Source organism: Bubalus kerabau, chromosome 1, assembly GCF_029407905.1.
Source record: "Bubalus kerabau isolate K-KA32 ecotype Philippines breed swamp buffalo chromosome 1, PCC_UOA_SB_1v2, whole genome shotgun sequence".
NCBI classification, from domain to species: Eukaryota; Metazoa; Chordata; class Mammalia; order Artiodactyla; family Bovidae; genus Bubalus; species Bubalus kerabau.
The window spans coordinates 106782531-106800696 of NC_073624.1; the positions used below are offsets into that span (position 1 = coordinate 106782531).

At 36.6% G+C, this 18166-nt stretch overlaps 2 protein-coding genes across 3 annotated transcripts in view; one reads left to right on the top strand and one right to left on the bottom strand.

Annotated features, from left to right (window-relative positions):
* Window positions 1-1273: 1273 nt before the first annotated feature.
* NTS (neurotensin) lies at window positions 1274-17515 on the bottom strand. Of its 2 annotated transcripts, none has more exons than XM_055586351.1 (5): window positions 17342-17515; window positions 14461-14645; window positions 12674-12735; window positions 6384-6608; window positions 1274-3330 (listed from the first exon to the last, which is right to left on the bottom strand). In XM_055586351.1, the coding sequence occupies exons 2-5, from the start codon at window positions 14531-14533 to the stop codon at window positions 3178-3180; spliced, it is 513 nt and encodes a 170-aa protein (XP_055442326.1). In that variant the 5' UTR covers window positions 14534-14645; window positions 17342-17515; the 3' UTR covers window positions 1274-3177. The 2 variants fall into 2 exon arrangements, with proteins under 2 accessions (XP_055442326.1, XP_055442334.1); XM_055586359.1 differs by lacking the exon at window positions 17342-17515 and adding an exon at window positions 17057-17179.
* The window catches only part of RASSF9 (Ras association domain family member 9), a 61728-nt gene continuing 60739 nt past the window's right edge, over window positions 17178-18166 (top strand). Inside the window, exon 1 of the mRNA XM_055586331.1 lies at window positions 17178-17249. The gene's annotated coding sequence lies outside the window, so the exon portion shown is untranslated. The remainder of the gene's footprint in view (window positions 17250-18166) is intronic.

The following is an 18166-nucleotide window of genomic DNA, read 5'->3' on the forward strand; positions in this document are numbered from 1 at the left end:
GCCTAACTCTTTGTGACCCTTTGGACTGTAGCTTATCAGGCTCCTCCGCCCATGGGATTTTCCAGGGAAGAGTACTGGAGTGGATTGCCATTTCCTTCTCCAGGGGATCTTCCCAACCCAGGGATCGAACCCAGGTCTCCCGCATTGCAGGCAGATGCTTTACCGTCTGAGCCACCAGGGAAGCCCTGAGACCAGGGGAGGATGAGTGGAATTCAATAGAATAGACAAATACCAGAGCATTTCAGGCCTTTCATGACAACATTTGATTTTATTCAAAGTGAAATGGAAAGACATTGTGGGGGGTTGAGGAGAGACATATGGCATAATCTAATTAATATTTTTAAAACCTTATTCTGCTATATGGATGCAGATAAATAGAAAGACAATGGGGAAATGGTTAGGAAGAGTTTGTCACAGTCCAGCAAGAGGGGGAAACTTGCAAATTAAGGCAATAATGGTGGATGATGTGGCAAGAAGCAGACAGATATGACATGTCTTTTGAATGCAAAGCAGCAAAAGTTCTTAATAGATGAAATCCCAGGTTTGTATTAAAGAGTGTGAGCGCATGCTCAGTCACAAAGTCGTGTCTGACTCTCTGAGACCCCATGGACTGTAGCCTGCCAGGCTCCTCTGTCCATGGGTTTGTGCAGGCAAGAAACTGGAGTGAGTTGCCATTTCCTTCTCCAGGGGATCTTCCCCACACAGGGATTAGACCTATGTCTCCTACTTGGCAGGCAGATTCTTTACCTCTGAGCCACTTGTGTGGTGGTGTATTACAGAGAAGAGTTAAGAATTATTTTTTTTTACCTCAGCAGGTGGTGGGACCATTTACTAACAAGCAGAAATGAAGCAGTGAACCTCAGAAGAGAAGAGACAGTTCCTCCATTGAAATGGAACAGAGTGAAGGGAAATGCTAGGGGATTGTAACATTCAGCTGTAGGACAATGATACAGTTTTCTCCTTATTGCTTTGAATTTTAGGTGAGATCATTAGAAAGGCATCTGACAAATGTGAGGAAAAGATTAGAGTTGCAGTTCAAGGAAAAAGATAAGATATAAAACAACCAGTAGAGAGAATTAGAAGCAAAATCTATCAGGCAAAGGAAATAGGGATATTGGACAGTACTAAGGACCCACTTGAGATTGGGGATCACAAATTTGAAGTGTGTCTCATCAACAGGTTGGGGGTTTTTCTCCAGCTATGTTCAGCTTCTCAGATGAGGTCAGAATCAAGGGGAGATTTCAGTTTAACTAATGGTGTTTTCACAGGCTCATACAAGGTGGAGGGACAGGATGTTGAGGGTAGTAAGATAGTAATTTTAGTTTTGGATGATAGAATCTAAGCTAAGTAAAGTACAAAGTGAGAGTGTGATTAGTAGCTGAAAAGTGAACAGAGGTGGGCAATAGATTAAGTAAGATCATAAATGGTAGAGTGAGAATCATAGATTATATGAACTGAAAAGAGAAGATGACATGGATAGAGTGAGCAGAGTGTTTGAAATTGAGATTTTTGGAGAAGTTGAATTTATTGAGAGTATAATAAGTTCTATAATATGACTGTGGAAATGATGGGATGAGATGAAATGGTTAAAATGTTTATTATTGGAAGTGAAGATGTCAGGGACTGAGGAGGGTGATTGTGGAGGGATTTTGCCCACGTAGGTGAAACTCCTACATGGATAATGAATGAAGCAAGTAATAGGAGATCAGCTGTTGTTCAAAACGCCAAGGGTTAGACCATGAAATTGTGTTATGCTCTGTGGTTTTTTGAAGGAGAAAGGAAAACCGGTATGAAAGTGGCTAGAAGAACTTAAATGTAGTGTGGTTAATATATTCCAGGCACTCTTCTAAGCATTTTATGCCATATCAGACCACTTCGCCCTCACCCAGCTCTGACATTTTGTAGCTGAGGAGACAGAGAGGTGTCCAAGACTATTAGCGAACAGTGGGGCTGAAGCTGGGCGTCCCGACTCCAGAGTGGACACTCCTAATCACTATGGAATAGTTTCCTTCTTAGGATCAGTTCCTGGGCACTTTTTAATGTTAAAGCTCATAGGATTGTAAAAGATGGTAGGGAAGTGGTTATGAGAAATCATGATTTTACCAGAAAAAAAACTCAGATTGGTGGGCTACACTTAAATCCTACTAAGTGGAGTTCAGCCTACAGGAGGGGGTGCTCTCAACTAAAGGACACAGAGTTCTCAAAACTCCTTAATTCCAGAATAACTCAAAACCTGGTTATCTCCCTTCAGAGATGACTGTGGGCCTTGGTTGCGGTGCTGTAAATAGAGGTCCTCAAGGCCACCTGTCAAAGCAGCAGTCTAGGAGACCACTGTTAATGGTGGGTTGGAAGGACTATGAGGGTTTACGAGACCATAACTACAGTCTTAAAGAAAATTTATGAGGAGTTATTTAAAGTATTCCTTTTGCCTCAAAAATGTTCTCCTAAGTGGGAAACATATTAGTCATACAAATTCCTCAGTGAAGTTAAAAATAAAGCTATCATTTACTGAATGTGAGGGGAAAAAGTGGATAAGGGTAACTATTCTAATGGAAGTAAATTTGCAAAGAAACATAGTTCTGATGGCTGTTGTCTTTTTATTAGCTATTAAGTTCATTTAACAGAAAAACAAATTCAGTCTAAGATCATTCATTAAGATATGCATAATTAACAATAATTCATTAATCATTCTTTGAAGATGGTCCTATTTTACTTCTATTACCTTCCCCATATCTGAGATTAATGAGTGAGTCTTGGAAAAGAGCATGTGTTTCAGTTCAATGAAACATTCAAATAATAAAACAGGTGTTACTTTGTTCTGGGTTAATGACAGGTAGGCTAGACTTTGCGGTAAAACTGTCCTAATCTCTTTTAATTTGGTTTAGAATGGCATTTTAACTGCTTCAACAACCCATTAAGTGCTTTGCAAAATGACAAAACATTCTATGTGACTTAATTAATATCTACTCCAATTATACACAACACTTCATGCTCAAGATCTAGATTTATTTTAAAACATTTAGTCCAATTTATAGTAATGCAGAAAAAAATCACATCTAATAAACCACAACTGTAGAAGAGACAAAATAATTGTGCTCTGTCACATTTCCACACAAATATAATTTGATATTTCATTAAAAGAAATCACAATCACATGTAAATAAAATATTTATCCTCTCAGTAGTAGTAAGAACCTCTTTTGAGTATGTAGGGTCTTCTGGGTTTATTCTCATAAAGCTGCCGTTTCAGAATGTAAGGAATTTTTCTCTTTATCACTTCTTCCTTTTCATTTTTGTCATTTCCAGCATCAAGAATGTCTTCCTGAATCAACTGCAAGATAGACAGAATATGAATCAAACTTACATGCATTAAAGTCTTCCATTTCAAGCTGTTTCATCTACCTTTTATCTCATTTGCATTCAGACATAAGACATATGTGGATGATGTGGTTCATAGCAATTAAGTGTTTTGCTTGAGGACAGGTAGATATCAGGTGGCTGAGAGGACGAAAACATGATTTTTCTTATTCTCTGTTCAGTGTTCTTCCTAGTTCATCAGCTAGCTTTAAACTTTTTTTATTTGTCAAGGCCATATTACTACCTCCAAATGAAAAAAATTCACTTAATGTTACTTTTAGTATTTTTCTTCAATGTATGATACATCAAAAGATGGAAATATATCATACTACTACTACTAAGTCACTTCAGTTGTGTCCGATTCTGTGAGACCCCAGAGACGGCAGCCCACCAGGCTCCGCCATCCCTGGGATTCTCCAGGCAAGAACACTGGAGTGGGTTGCCATTTCCTTCTCCAATGCGTGAAAGTGAAGTCGCTCAGTCGTGTCCGACTCCCAGCGACCCTATGGACTGCAGCCCACCAGGCTCCTCCGGCCATGGGATTTTCCAGGTAAGAATACTGGAGTGGGGTGCCATTGCCTTCTCCGAATATATCATAAGTCACAACAAATATAGAGATCTGAATTTAGTGAACCAAGTTTGGCCTCAAAGGTCAAAAGAAATTTATATCCCATTGTTAATTAATGTGGAGAAGGCAATGGCACCCCACTCCAGTACTCTTGCCTGGAAAATCCCATGGACGGAGAAGCCTGGTAGGCTGCAGACCATGGGGTCACGAAGAGTCAGACATGACTGAGCGACTTCCCTTTCACTTTTTCCTTTCATGCATTGGAGAAGGAAATGGCAACCCACTCCGGTGTTCTTGCCTGGAGAATCCCAGGGACGGGGGAGCCTGGTGGGCTGCCGTCTATGGGGTCGCACAGAGTCGGACACGACTGATGTGACTTAGCAGCAGCAGCAGTTAATTAATGATTTGAATTGAAAGCCATTCTAGAGATCCATTTCTCAGTCATAGAGAGAGGAATGCTTGTTCTGCCTACTTGCTCAGCTGTTTTAGAATTAACATATGTGAAGGCTCTGTTTAAGTGTTAAAGATCTTTAGTTTGTGCTTCTTTAATTAATCATTAAAATCAAGCTCACATTCAAAAACTCAAGGGAGTTAATCTTCATGTAGAATCCTACCTAATATCTCATTGAACATGCTGTAGTCTAAAATTAGTTCCAAACACTTTTTCAGATAGTACTGCTCTGATTCAAAATGTTCAACCAGCATAAAATATTTAGAAACTCTTCCCAGAATTTTGCACATGATTTACATAAGATTTTTAAACAAATCAATGCTAATGCTCAAGATAAGAATTATATTCATATTTGTGATTGTCTTCTAAACTTCGGGGTGACTATAACTAGTACTAATAGGAGACTAAGTTTTTAATCATAATCTGTATGCATTGAATCGTATCACAAATACTTTATTTCAACCCACAGCTATTCAATTTCAGAGAAGGAAAAACAGCTACTGTCAGACAAACTAGTTCCTTAATCTTTTGTTTCTCTGTGCACATAGTCTGTAATTACTTGTACCACACTCTGAGTAATATCATCATTTCATTTTAAATCACTCTGTAACATTTCAAATAGCAAAAGTTTTATGTGCACCTGATTTTTGTGTATTATAGTTTATTAAGGGTTTTTTTTTTCTGAATAAAGAGCACATAATTGACATTTCCCAATTTTCCATGTTTTATTGACATAATATTTTAAAGAGAAAATCATTTAACTGGAATTGGAATTAGAAGATAAACAATCCAGCAAGAAAAATTAAAAACCGTTTTTTCATTTTATTTTAATCTGGAAAATACTTTTTTTGTCTACAAGTTAGAATAAATACTAGAAGTTCTGCACTGCATTTCCTCTTTTCTACAGGGTATCTCTGTGATAGCATGTTATAGAGATGGTTATATTAGCAGGAAGGCACCCTCAGACCCTCAGATCCCTGATATTTGTGTAAGCCCAGAATATGAAACATGAAGTAAATTTCTCTTAGGGGTTAATCCGAAAGAAATGTTTCCCTTGTTGGGAAAATTATAAAATTATAAATTTTCTTAAAGCATTTTCATCTTCCTTTTCTCCTCCAAATATTTTCAAACCAAAGGTGGTGAGTCACAGTGTAGTATTTTTTTTTATTTTAATTTCATTTTTAAATTTTTAATTGGAGGAGAATTGCTTTATGATGTGTTGGTTTCTGCCATACAACAATGCAAATCATCCATAAGTATACACATATACCCCATCCCTTTAGAGCCTCCATCCCACCCACCCCCATCCCACCCCTCTAGGTCATCACAGAGCACTAGCTGGGCTCCCCGTGTTATATAACAGTTTCCCACTAGATATCTATTTTACACATGTGGTGTATAATATACATCCATTCCTTCGTTGTAGTTCTGTATAGTGAAATTTGGCTTTATTAGCCAAATAAAATTAGCTGAATCTAATTCAGCTTCTAAGGATGATTGAAATCCACAATCCACACACTCAATTAAAATAGAAATAGAAGTGGTAAGTGGAAATATATATATATATTCTTATCATTCCAGTTTTATTTACCTAATATTTTCAAATACAAATGAAGTCTTTTGTGTTCTGTGTTTATTTATAAACAAACACACAGGATTTAGTGTTTCTAAGAAAACATTTTGAGTTTCCTAAATTTCTTCAGCATGCCACTACCACCACCAGCACCAAAAGTTGCCTAAGCACACCATCCACAATAAAAGGCTGTGGATCAAATCTGCCTGAAGACAGATCCCCCTTTAGAGACCAAAGAAAAGATATTTTGCTAAACTTCAAATATTTGCAAAACACTTTAAAGATCTGAAGGAATGTTAACCTCAACGCATGGTTTATTCTTCCTTAATATTTGTAAGCCTTCCTGTTATGATAATTATCAGGATTAAAACAATCAGGATAAATGAGAGTTAACTAGTATAACCATAATCATATTCATATTTTTCTTCATTTTACCTCCCAGTGTTGAAAGGCCCTGCTGTGACAGATTTTTCGGAGCTGGTATATCGTCAACATTGCTTCCAAGCTAAAGCCATCTAAGGCAGCAGGAAATTTCCTTCTTGTAATGAGCTCCTCCTCATGAAACTCTCCTGTTTCCTCAGCTTGGCTGTCCAGGTTATTTATAAGACTGCAGACATTCAGCAGGCTCATTTTCCAAGAGGGAACACTTGCCTTACTGATCTGAAATGTAGAAAGAAATAGCTATTGTAATTAAACTTATGTTGTATGAGTTAGAAATGAATTTCTACTGTGCTAAGCCATTACCTTTTAGGATCTAACTGTTACTCTAGCCTAACACTGTTATTAACTTAGTAACTTCATATCACAAAATTGAATAGCTCCAAATACTTCATATCCTCTATTTAACAAAGGCAATAAAGCTAACACACATAAACACACACATACACAAGCAAAGCAAGAAAGAAAATAGAAATTATAGTAAGTAGAAATGCGTAAATATATATGTATACATCACAGGTGAAAATATTCAAATACCACTCTCTCTTTATTATACTTCAGGTTAGTGTCTAATGGAACAGCAACTATGATGATACTAATAAATATTGGCAATTATAGTATTGTGGGACCACAAATCTATTCCACATATTAATATTTGTCATAGGTAGCATCAAAGCTGACTAATTTATTTATCTGAAAATTATAATATTTTCTAAAATAACTATTCTTTCTAATAAGACCCTGTATGAAACCATTATTGCCATAGTAAACAGCTTTCTCATTTGTCAATTTTAGGAGAAACTATATGTGAAATAACTTATAAAAATTAATAAACCTCAAAGGACACAGATGAAGAAAAGCATCAAATTTTTCTAAAGAACATAAAAAATGTTTTGTAATGAACACAAAGCTGTGATAAGAAGACTCAAAAATATTAGTATCGATTCTATTGGCATCAATTTTCTCTGAATTATTCTCCAAATGCAGTGCAATTGCAAATCTGGAAAATATGGGGAGACTGGAAGAAGAGGGAGTGTAGGGAAATAATTATGAAGTTAATTTCAAAGTATGAATGTGTAAGAACCAAGAAAATTTAGGAAAACAAAAAGGTCATGAGGCAGGACTTACTCTGCCAGATATTTAAAGCTATCTTACAGCTCAGTGATCAAAGAGTGATCAGAGAGCGATCAAAGAGTGATCAAAGAGTGATCAGAGAGTAATCAGAGAGTGATCGAAAAGTGATCAGAGAGTAATCAGAGAGTGATCAAAGAGTGATCAGAGAGTAATCAGAGAGTGATCAAAGAGCAATCAAAGAGAGCTGAGCGCCAAAGGATTGATGCTTTTGAACTGTGGTGTCGGAGAAGACTCTTGAGAGTCCCTTGGACTGCAAGGAGATCCAACCAGTCCATCCTAAAGGAGATCAGTCCCGGGTGTTCATTGGAAGGACTGATGTTGAAGCTGAAGCTCCAGTACTTTGGCCACCTGATGCGAAGAGCTGACACATTGGAAAAGACCCTAATGCTGGGAAAGATTGAAGGCGAGAAGAGAAGGGGATGACAGAGGATGAGATGGTTGGATGTCATCATCGACTCAATGGACATGAGTTTGAGTAAACTCTGGGAGTTGGTGATGGCCATGGAGGCCTGGCGTGCTGCAGTCCATGGGATCGCAAAGAGTCAGACACATCTGAGTGACTGAACTGAACTGGACTGAATCAAAGAGTAAATCAACAGAGCAAGAATAAATATTAAACTCAAAAGAGAATATAATGTCCAAAATGTGATCCAAGTCCATATGATTGAAAAGCACATAGCAAAGTGTGCATTCGAAGTCCTTAAGACAGTTGGTTCAGGGGAAATCTGGATTTAGATCTAGTTATAACCTTTATTGATATATTATAGTCTAACAATATCCAGATGGGTTAAATATGAGTAAAAATAAAAATATGTAAATATATAGAATTTATTTTATAAATTTGGAAAAATATTGTTAATCAAATAGCCAAACCAGAATCCATAAAGAAAAAGATAATTTTACATGCATAAATTTGTAAATTATCTCTAGAAAGCTAACAGCCTGAACTAAAAACAAAAGCAAGATATAGTGTAAAAGCTGTCACAAAATGCTAATATACTTAACACAGGAGCAGCTCTTCAAAAAGAAAATGGGGAATACTCCATAAAAAATATTAAACCCTAGGCAAATAATATGAGCAGACAGGCACAGAATCACTCATCAAAGAAGAACTATGTAACAGAAATATGTGGAATGACGTTCAGCTTGGCTACTAGCAAATCAAGGACCCTAAAAGTTTAAGTACACTCGATGTATTTATGAGGATATGGAGAAACAACACTTTATCTTCTAAATATTTGTTGGTCTGAGTAAACCTTGCAATAACTTCTTGAAAAGTGTTTTTAGCAATATGTATTAAAATTGTAAATGTGCATACCCTTTGATTAAGATTTTATCCTAGGGACATGAAAACCTATAAGTACAAAGATATTCACTAAAATGTTTTCAACCAGTTTGGAAACCCGTTGCCTCAATTTTTCTGCCATGGGAAACTTAAGAGGCAAAATGCTCCATTCTGTGGCAGCAACACCTGATGTCTTACCAATTAAGGCAATGCTACAATTTTATATCCGAAAGCTCTTTAGAGATCGTCTGAATATGTTCCTTAGAACACTAGCTTTGTACTCACTGTTTTTAAAAAGGAGTTTTGCTGTCAAGTAAATTGGAAAACTTGAGTTTAAAGGAAACTTAAAAGATTCTTGAATTTAGTATCCCCAGAATTTTTTGCTTGCAAATATTCATTAAAACTTTTCAGTGTGTGTGTATGTTAGTCACTCAGTCATGTCTGACTGCTTGCAGCCCCAAGGATTGCAGCCAGCCAGGCTCCTCTGTCCATGGAATTCTCCAGGCAAGAATACTGGAGTGGGTAGCCATTCCCTTCTCCAGGGGACCTTCCCCACACAGGGATTGGACCCAAGTCTCCTGCATTGCAGGCACATTCTTTACCATCTGAACCCCCAGGGAAGCCAACTGTTCAATGGTGCCAACATAATATCCAATGCTCCTCAAACTAATTAGCCACAGAATGCTTTATTCATAAATTATTTGTCAGGACTTTTGTTGTCTGATTAATTTTTGGTTGAGAAAACAGTAAAGCATCTTGCTGTCTTCTGCCAGTTAAAACAGTCACTATAACACTTAGTAGTACTATTTAATATCACTTTAACCCCTGTCATACTCTGGAAGCACAGCAGAGAGAGCACTTTGAACCATATGGTATCTAAATAGACAGGCATTAATATTTGAGAACATTTCTTATGAGGTTTAAATAGTTTACTCAAGAAAATGACAAAGACTCTCTCTTTGATGAAATGAGTCAGGATCCCCTGAACCCTCTTCCTGACAAGGTCCTGACCTTGGTCTTTGTCCTTCATCCAACTGAGTCCAATTTTAGCAAGAATCCTTCAGAGTCAAGTTCGTAAAAATGCCTCACTGTTGGTATCTGATCATCCTAGAATTCTGCTGAGTAGTCTAGCAAGAATCCTCCTAGATTTAGAGTTTCCTTTTAGTAATTTTCCATACACTGACCCCCCCACCCCCCACTCCAACCCTGCTCCTTGGCTGGAAATCCACACTTGTCTTTATTGTATTTGGAGTTGAACTTGACCTTTCTGCATACTGTGGATAGTTCCCTTTCTTAATAAAACTATACCAAAGCACTAGGATCAGTAATGAAGAGAATTCTATTGTGAGAAAAAATTCCTTTATCTTCCACTTCTAGTCAAACTTTGCCATTTCTCTTGACTTTCTGTTGCTACATTTCGGTGTCTGAACAGTTTTACTTTAAAATTGAAACTGCTCGCATATTTTACCTTTAGAGTGGAAAGAGGAAAGCTGGAGGTTTTGGAAGCTTTTAATATGGAATTATTAATAGTATTACTAATTAATAAATAGTCTTAATAATACTATCTTTTTAAAAATTGAAATACAGCAATTTGCTTAAAATGGTCAAAAGTTTAGAGTTCTTATTTGCATAGAATACCCACAGTAAACATGAATTGAATCAGAGAGAAATAAGTGGTAGTAGTTTTGTACAAAGCAAGAAATGAGCTTTCTGTTCCTATTTTAGCACCAAAATTGGGATAATTATGCTTCTGAGTGCTTCCTCATAGTAGTCTGTATTTTACTTATTTCAAAGAGGCAATGGGATTCAAATTTTCTTCCATGATCTGTTTTAAAGGCATATTCCATAACTGAATGAAAGAGAAATATATAATTGTGTCTACACTTTTGCTATGTATTTTTCTTAAGAATAAAACTAAACCACACCCTATACTGGAATTGCTTTTCCCTTGCAGTATCTTCATCAGGGAAGGAATCATAATCACTCCCACATTTTTGCAAAGTAGCTAGCACTCCCCAAACCATAACACATTTTGGAGATTACTTGGGACCTTTATTTATCAATTTAAACTTGAAATCATAAAGGTAAAATCTCTACCAATACACTAAGGCATACTAATCTGCTTCATTATTTAAATAAGACTATTGACTTCACTTGTCTTCCTATTTATGAGTTGAAGTGATTGTAGTCATGGTTATTCTGATTGAATATTAAACAAAGGATCCATTTTCTTAAAGTTATATATATTTGGTCACTGAGTTTTAATGACTAAATAAAATTTGATCATTTGTGATAGGAAGTCTAACAAGTTATGGTAGACTTTGGTTTCAATGTGTTGAACTTTTATAGATCTGGGCAATTGTGGAAATACCCAAATGTCTTCTAAGGACCATAGTAGAAAATACGTCTGTTAGCTTTCAGATAATAATGCCTCACAATCCTAAACACACACACAAATGGGTATTTCCCCTTCACATCCACTACTGAACATAATTCTACTTATATGCTAGAGGTATTGCCCTGGATATCTGCCCAATATATCTTTCATCATCTAATTAGGGAAGACCTGAGGTGGCAGGAGGAATTCTGAACATCTACTTCCTAATCACAGCATCTGTGGAGTCTGGAGTCCTCAACTTTGGAACCCGTGTTACAACAGTGATTACACAGGGTGACTGCCTCACTTCAAAATATATTTTTGATTTTTGGTTTTGTTTTGTTTTGTTGAGAAACATCTTTTGGTTGGGAACCCTGTTCTCTAACCCTACATTTAGATATATTCTGATTATTTCATGCTGAGTAAATCAAAATTGTGTAGTAGCGTGGTACCTGGGGATATTCCAATTGAGTTTTAGTCTTAGGTATAGGCTGGAGTCTAAAAACCTTGCTTTCAAGATCCCAAGAGAGGAATAATAAGGTCCAGTACAAAGTTTTATCTGATTCAATACAAACAATATGCAGGTTCCAATAACATTTCTGTTATGGGGAGAATCTAAATCCAGAGGAGGACTTCATGTAAATGTCCCACTACAGTATTCTTGCCTGGGAAATCTCATGGACAGAAGAGCCTGGCAGGCTACAGCCTACGGGTCACAAAAGAATTGGACATGACTTAGCAACTAATCAACAACAACTGCTGCTGCTGCTGCTGCTGCTGCTAAGTCACTTCAGTTGTGTCTGACTCTGTGCGACCCCATAGACGGCAGCCCACCAGGCTCCCCCGTCCCTGGGATTCTCCAGGCAAGAACACTGGAGTAGGTTGCCATTTCCTTCTCCAATCAACAACAACTAGGAGATCATAAACTCCCACCCCAACATTTGAAAATGAGGATACAAAGGCAAGCATTGTTAATACCCCCCTTGCTTAAGATCAGACTGTTCACAAGGCACAGTTTGCAGGCTTAGATCTCCAAGTTTCTGTTTGCCAGTCTTTGCTCTTTACTTTCTGTTACATTTATTTCATGGATTTCACAAACTTTCATTCTTACTTTAGGAACTCCATTTCACTCTCCCCAATACAAAAACAAAAGGCAAAAATGTCGCTTAATTTTCATTTATGTATGTAACTTGAAGTCAGTGTATCTTTCATCATATACAATGTGATTGAAATGGAGAGAGGATTTCCACATAAATGTGACTACTTAATTAAATCTGCAATGTAGTGATTGATATCACTAAACTTCTGTCCCTGTCATATCGATACCCTTAAGTCCTTTGAATTTAAGGAACAGTTTACCCAAAAAGGAAATGCCTCCCAAGGAGCTTTTCAGTCTCAATGGGAAGCTATTACTATAAGAAGAGGACACCATGTTTGTAACAAGAGTTCATGTGTTTTCAGTCTTTGGTTTAGAAAGAAAGAAAAAGTTACCTTTGATGTATGCATATTGGTCAGTAAATCTGTTTCTAACGCTTTCATTTCCTCTTCTGAATCTGAGTGAAATCAAAACCACATGTTTACTATATAACCACATATCATATAATTATAACTTGAATATTTAGATTAATCTCAAAAAACTTTGTCTTAGAAGTTTATTATCTTTGCTATGTATTTATTCTCCTTATAATAATATTAAAAAAACAATTATAGTTTTGTTTTAGGCTAACAGAATAGAACAATAGAAGCACTTTTACAAAAATAGGCACATGATTTTATGCCAAGAGCTCTCTATGATTTGGAGTTGTTTAATCTCTGAATCTCAGGATAATAAAACCTGATTATACTACAAAGATGTCATCAAATATACTGGTTAATTTTTACTGGCAGTAGTTTACATATACATAGAGTATATATATATTGATATTTTCAAAGCAAGATAATGAAAAGGTAAGTACAAGACATTTTTTAAAGATAAAACCAAAGGAAGTTACTTATTGATAATTTTGGAATAAGAAAGACACTGAGATTTATTTTATTTGAGATGCTATTGTACAAAACACACTTTGAAAGATTTGTTTCTCTATATTAAGCAACAATTTAGAATTATGTGTACTTGGCAATTTTATCACAGGCTATTAAAAAATCATTTAAGCAAAAGTAGAGATGTCCACCAATACATGTACAAGAGTGTTGAAAATGGACTTCTGATATTTTTTAGAACATCCTTTGTTTCCACTAATGAATATTTCACAGAGAAGAAAAACTTGGAAAATACATAAGGTAATAGAAATAAAGCTACGGGACACTATAATGAAAATCAGAGCAGGAATTTGAATTAAACATTTCAGTGTCATATTTATGACATTACAGTATAAAACAGGTTAAATGATTTTTTCTACACTTATCCCTTGGTTTTTTGTTTCCACCTGGATGTGATCATTCAATTATTTTTCAAACATTAATTGGAGCATATTGCAATCATTATATTTCATATTACTCTCTAAAATTTGAAATTTATTTTCAAGGTAAGCTATTGATAGATATTTAGCAATGTATGATTTCTTCTTAATTATTACATGCAAAATACACTATAGGGAAATAAGTTTTATCAATATAAGAATAATATTATTCTAGTTACATTATGTATTAACTTAAATGACATTCAAGAAAATAGTGAAATTCGTAATATGTCTACTTGTCACAGAAAAAAGTTACTTAAAATATATTCTTAAAAAAAACTTGGCATTTTTTTGTATTTCCTAGAGATCATTTTCTACAAATAATGCTTTATTCAGTCGATTCATTAAACATCAATATTCATTTTATCTTTATACACACACTATGAAGAAAATAATTTTTGAGAGGGAGAAGCCACCATGTCTTAAGAGAATGAATGAAAATGGTATAAAACATTTCAAATACAATCAGTTTGAATTATGAGTTTGCATTTTGACAGGCACCACCTCTGTATTTTTCATTAGATCAGCTTGATTTAAGTTTTACATTTTTTTTCCCTAGTGATTACACTGCAAACTGGAACATGAAGTGTCTCATTGAAATCCCTTTTACTACCTAGCAAATTTAAAAAGGAAAGGGAAAATTTTCAGTTCTTGTAATCATAAAGACAGAGAAAGAAAATATCCAGTTTCTATCACTAAAAAGCAAATCAGAATAAGGGAGAAACTCTTCTCCCCAGATACATTAGCATTAGTAACAACACATTGCAAAAACAGAAAAAGATATCATTTCAGGGCGTTGTGAAATGCAGCTGAGCTTACCTGAGCACAGACTCCAGGAGCTGAAAGCCAGGAGAATCATGCACACCAGCTGGATTTTCATTCCTGCCATCATCTTGAGCCTTCTAGCAAGCCAAGTTCATAAACGTCAGGAACAGGCTGAAGGGGGCTCTCTAGCACAGCTGACTTTGGAAGTACTGAACTATGAGAGATGCTTTGACCGTTCCCTATATATATATATGCAGGAGATGATGTCATGAGTATACAGAGATTATCTCTTCACGATGTACCCTTCATCTCCAACCCACCCCACTTCCTCCTCCCCTTTTCCTTTGTCCCCTCACACCTCACCCCCACTTCTGAACCTCCAGGAACAGTGACATCTTCCCTAATTGCCACCACTGCTCCAGATTATGACGCACAAAAGGAGTCATTCAAAAGCAATTCCATATAGAGCATACTGGAAAAGAACTTCCAGTACTATTCTTTCCCCCATTTCCTCTCATTCTCTAAGAAGTTGTCATTCTGATTTCGTGAGGCATAAGATCTGTTATTTCTAGTGTGAGCAAAATCTCCAGGATGAATGCCTAAAGTCAGTAATTCTTTAGGTTTGGAAGTTGTTTAAGAGTTAGGATTCTTTTCTGATAACCCACACTTTTGAACAAGTGTTTTGTGGTTTCAGGAATAATATAGTTCTGCTATACACTGTTGCCAATATGCTGGAAGAAGAAAGGAGGTGGAAGATAAGCAGAGAATCAGTTTTAATACTAGGTTAAGCAAGAGAATTTAGAGAAAGGAGAGAAAACCAATTTTAAGGGAGACTAGTAGCTCTAAGAGTATTATTTCCTAACAAATCGTAAAACCTATATAAGTAACTGGAAGGATGATTGAATTACATATGCTGACTTATGGTTGAATGTTTTAGAAAAATAATTTGATGTTTACAAAATCCAACTATAAATCATTTATGTGCTAGCAGTCAGAAATACGTATTGCTGCATCACTGACTGCTGTTTTCTGATACTTTCCTCTTTTTCTGTCTGCATTGCTCTGCTCCTTTTACAATCATTCTTGCTGCCACATTTTGTTCAGTCTGTAACCCCCTTCTCACTGGCTGTCACCACTGTATCAGATTTCTTGCCCCGTGACAGTCACAAAAATGAGACTGCGCTTCTGGAAAGGAGACAATTCTAAATAACCACTGTCCACCGGTCATGTTTCTAAGACAGCGTCTTCACATGAGTTACAAAGACACTCATTCCCTCTCGGGGTTCTCAGTAGAAAATTGCTCAAAATGTTTTTTGGAGTGAAGTTTTCTTCTTGCATTAAGTATTTCAGGATATATTACATGATCTGAAAAGATGGTACTGTTAGAAATGTGAATATTTGAGGTTCAGGGGTCTGAGACTTGCTCACTTCTGAAACATATCAGATAGTAACAATCTAGAAAAGAAGTCTTGATTACTACAGAGAGTTGATTTATTCCCTATAGCATATGTCTATGGGATTGGCTACTCTATTTTACCCTACACCTAAGAAGAAGGACTAATTTCCAACTTTTAATAATAATGTAAAATAGTCATTCATGTAATTTAATATTTAGGAATTTAACAATGGCTGATATTTTTACTACTTTTAGTTTGTTTTACAGGTCTACATGCCACACAGCATTGAACACGACTCACTTCAGGAAAGTTTTGTGTATACAGTGTAATTAATTAGCAAAGAAATGAGAAATATGTACTCTGAATTTTTGCTTTCCCGCCACTAGGGGGCGCAATAGAGGTCTAAAAAGCTTTATTTTCACTTAACTGATCATATTAGAATTCTGAGCATTATGCTTACTTTCTTCTCACTGTTAGAGCATCTTTGTGACAGAATACTTTAAGGGCACTTTAATAAATAAAGCAAGAAATTTTATATTCTTTGCATCACATATAAATTAGTCATTTTATGAGCTTCTGACTTGCAAATATAAAAACTAATCTTTTCAAATGTGTGATAGCAGCCAGATTGTAAAAAGTAAGTGTGATTCCTATTTATCTCAACTGATTTCTTTAATACATGAGGTTCAGGGAAATGTTGGCAAAATTTATTCCTAATTAGTTAGCTGAAAAAGGGGTAGAATGGATAATGGGAATTCAATTTGTTTTAAATGGTGCTGCTGCTGCTGCTGAGTCACCTCAGTCGTGTCCGACTCTGTGCGACCCCATAGACGGCAGCCCACCAGGCTCCCCTGTCCCTGGGATTCTCCAATCAAGAACACCGGAGTGGGTTGCCATTTCCTTCTCCAACGCATGAAAGGGAAAAGGGAAAGTGAAGTCGCTCAGTCGTGTCCAACTCTTAGCGACCCATGCACTGCAGCCTACCAGGCTCCTCCTGCCATGAGATTCTCCAGGCAAGAGTACTGGAGTGGGCTGCCATTGCCTTCTCCTTGCTTTAAATGTACCACTTTAATATTAGCTGTCAGTATAGAAATTATTTTAAATATGATAAACTGAAAGAATTGGGGGAAATGTGTAAACAAATGTTAAATGATTCAAAATCAGATAGATTGTATACACTATTTTTCTTTGTGGGGAAAAGAAGGTATGTGACTTTTGTGGTAAAATTATGGTATAGATAAACATTATCTGACCTTGAAATGGTATTTTTAAAAAGTCTGTTACACCTTTGTTCTTCAGCCCCAATGCCTTTAAGCTGTGGAAAGCCAACTAGATTATCTGTTCTAAGAAAAGGAAAGTCATGTGTGGGTATTTGCCTTTAGAAGTATTTTAAGAAGTACCACAAGGATGCCTTTTGTGCAGGATTTCAGGCTCCTTTCTATGGAGGTGGGTGAAATATCTTTATTCTAAAGATGTTATGCCTCAAACCCTAATTTTTACTTAGCTCTTGAAATACTAATGAAGAGTTTGAACATTACCCTGGGATTCCCTAGTGGCTCAGGTGGTAAAGAATCTCCCTGCAATGCGGGAGACACAGGTTCCATCACTGGGTCAGAAAGATTCCCTGGAGAAGGAAATGGCAACCCACTCCAGTATTCTTTCCTGGAAAGTCCCATGAACAGAGGGGCCTCACAGGCTACAGTCCAGGGGTTTGCAAGAGTCAGACACGATTGAAGTGATTGAGTACAATCTTTATTTGTTGGCCTTCCAGGTTGAGGTCATCATGGAACAGCTAATTCTAAACAGGTTTTATCTATTTATCTAAATGCTTGAATACTTGAATGCTAAATCACTTCAGTCATGTCCAACTCTTTGCTACGCCACGGGCTCATCAGGCTCCTCTGTGCATGGGATTCTCCAGGCAAGAGTACTGGGGTGAACTGCCATTTCCATAGGTTTATCTAAATAGGTTTAAGGGGCTTCCCAGGTGGCACTAGTAGTAAAAGAATGCACCTGCCAATGCAAGAGACACAGGTTCAATCCCTGGGTTGGGAAGATCCCTTGGAATAAGAAATGGCAACCCACTCCAGTACTCTGCCTGGAAAATTCCATGGGCAGAGGAGCCTGGTGGGCTACAGTCCATGGGGTCTCAAAGAGTCAGAAACGACTGAGCGACTAAGCACAGATGATAACATCTCTACTGTAGGTAATTTCTGAGTTTCTACTGTGGCTTAATTCAGACCTGTATTAGTTGATTATTGATTTCAAAAAATCAACAGAAATGCCTGAAGGATTGGCAACTGCAAAGAGTGGTCTGTAAACATATTTAATTTGGAGATGGGAAAGCTCAGAAACTGTTTAAT

Excerpts from the sequence above, each read along its gene's own strand:
- NTS (XM_055586351.1), bottom strand. The coding sequence starts at position 14,533 with ATGATGGCAGGAATGAAAATCCAGCTGGTGTGCATGATTCTCCTGGCT. Across the intron at positions 12,736-14,460 it reads CTCCTGGAGTCTGTGCTCAG|ATTCAGAAGAGGAAATGAAA; the intron begins GTAAGCTCAGCT and ends GATTTCACTCAG. Across the intron at positions 6,609-12,673 it reads CCAATATGCATACATCAAAG|ATCAGTAAGGCAAGTGTTCC; the intron begins GTAACTTTTTCT and ends TCTACATTTCAG.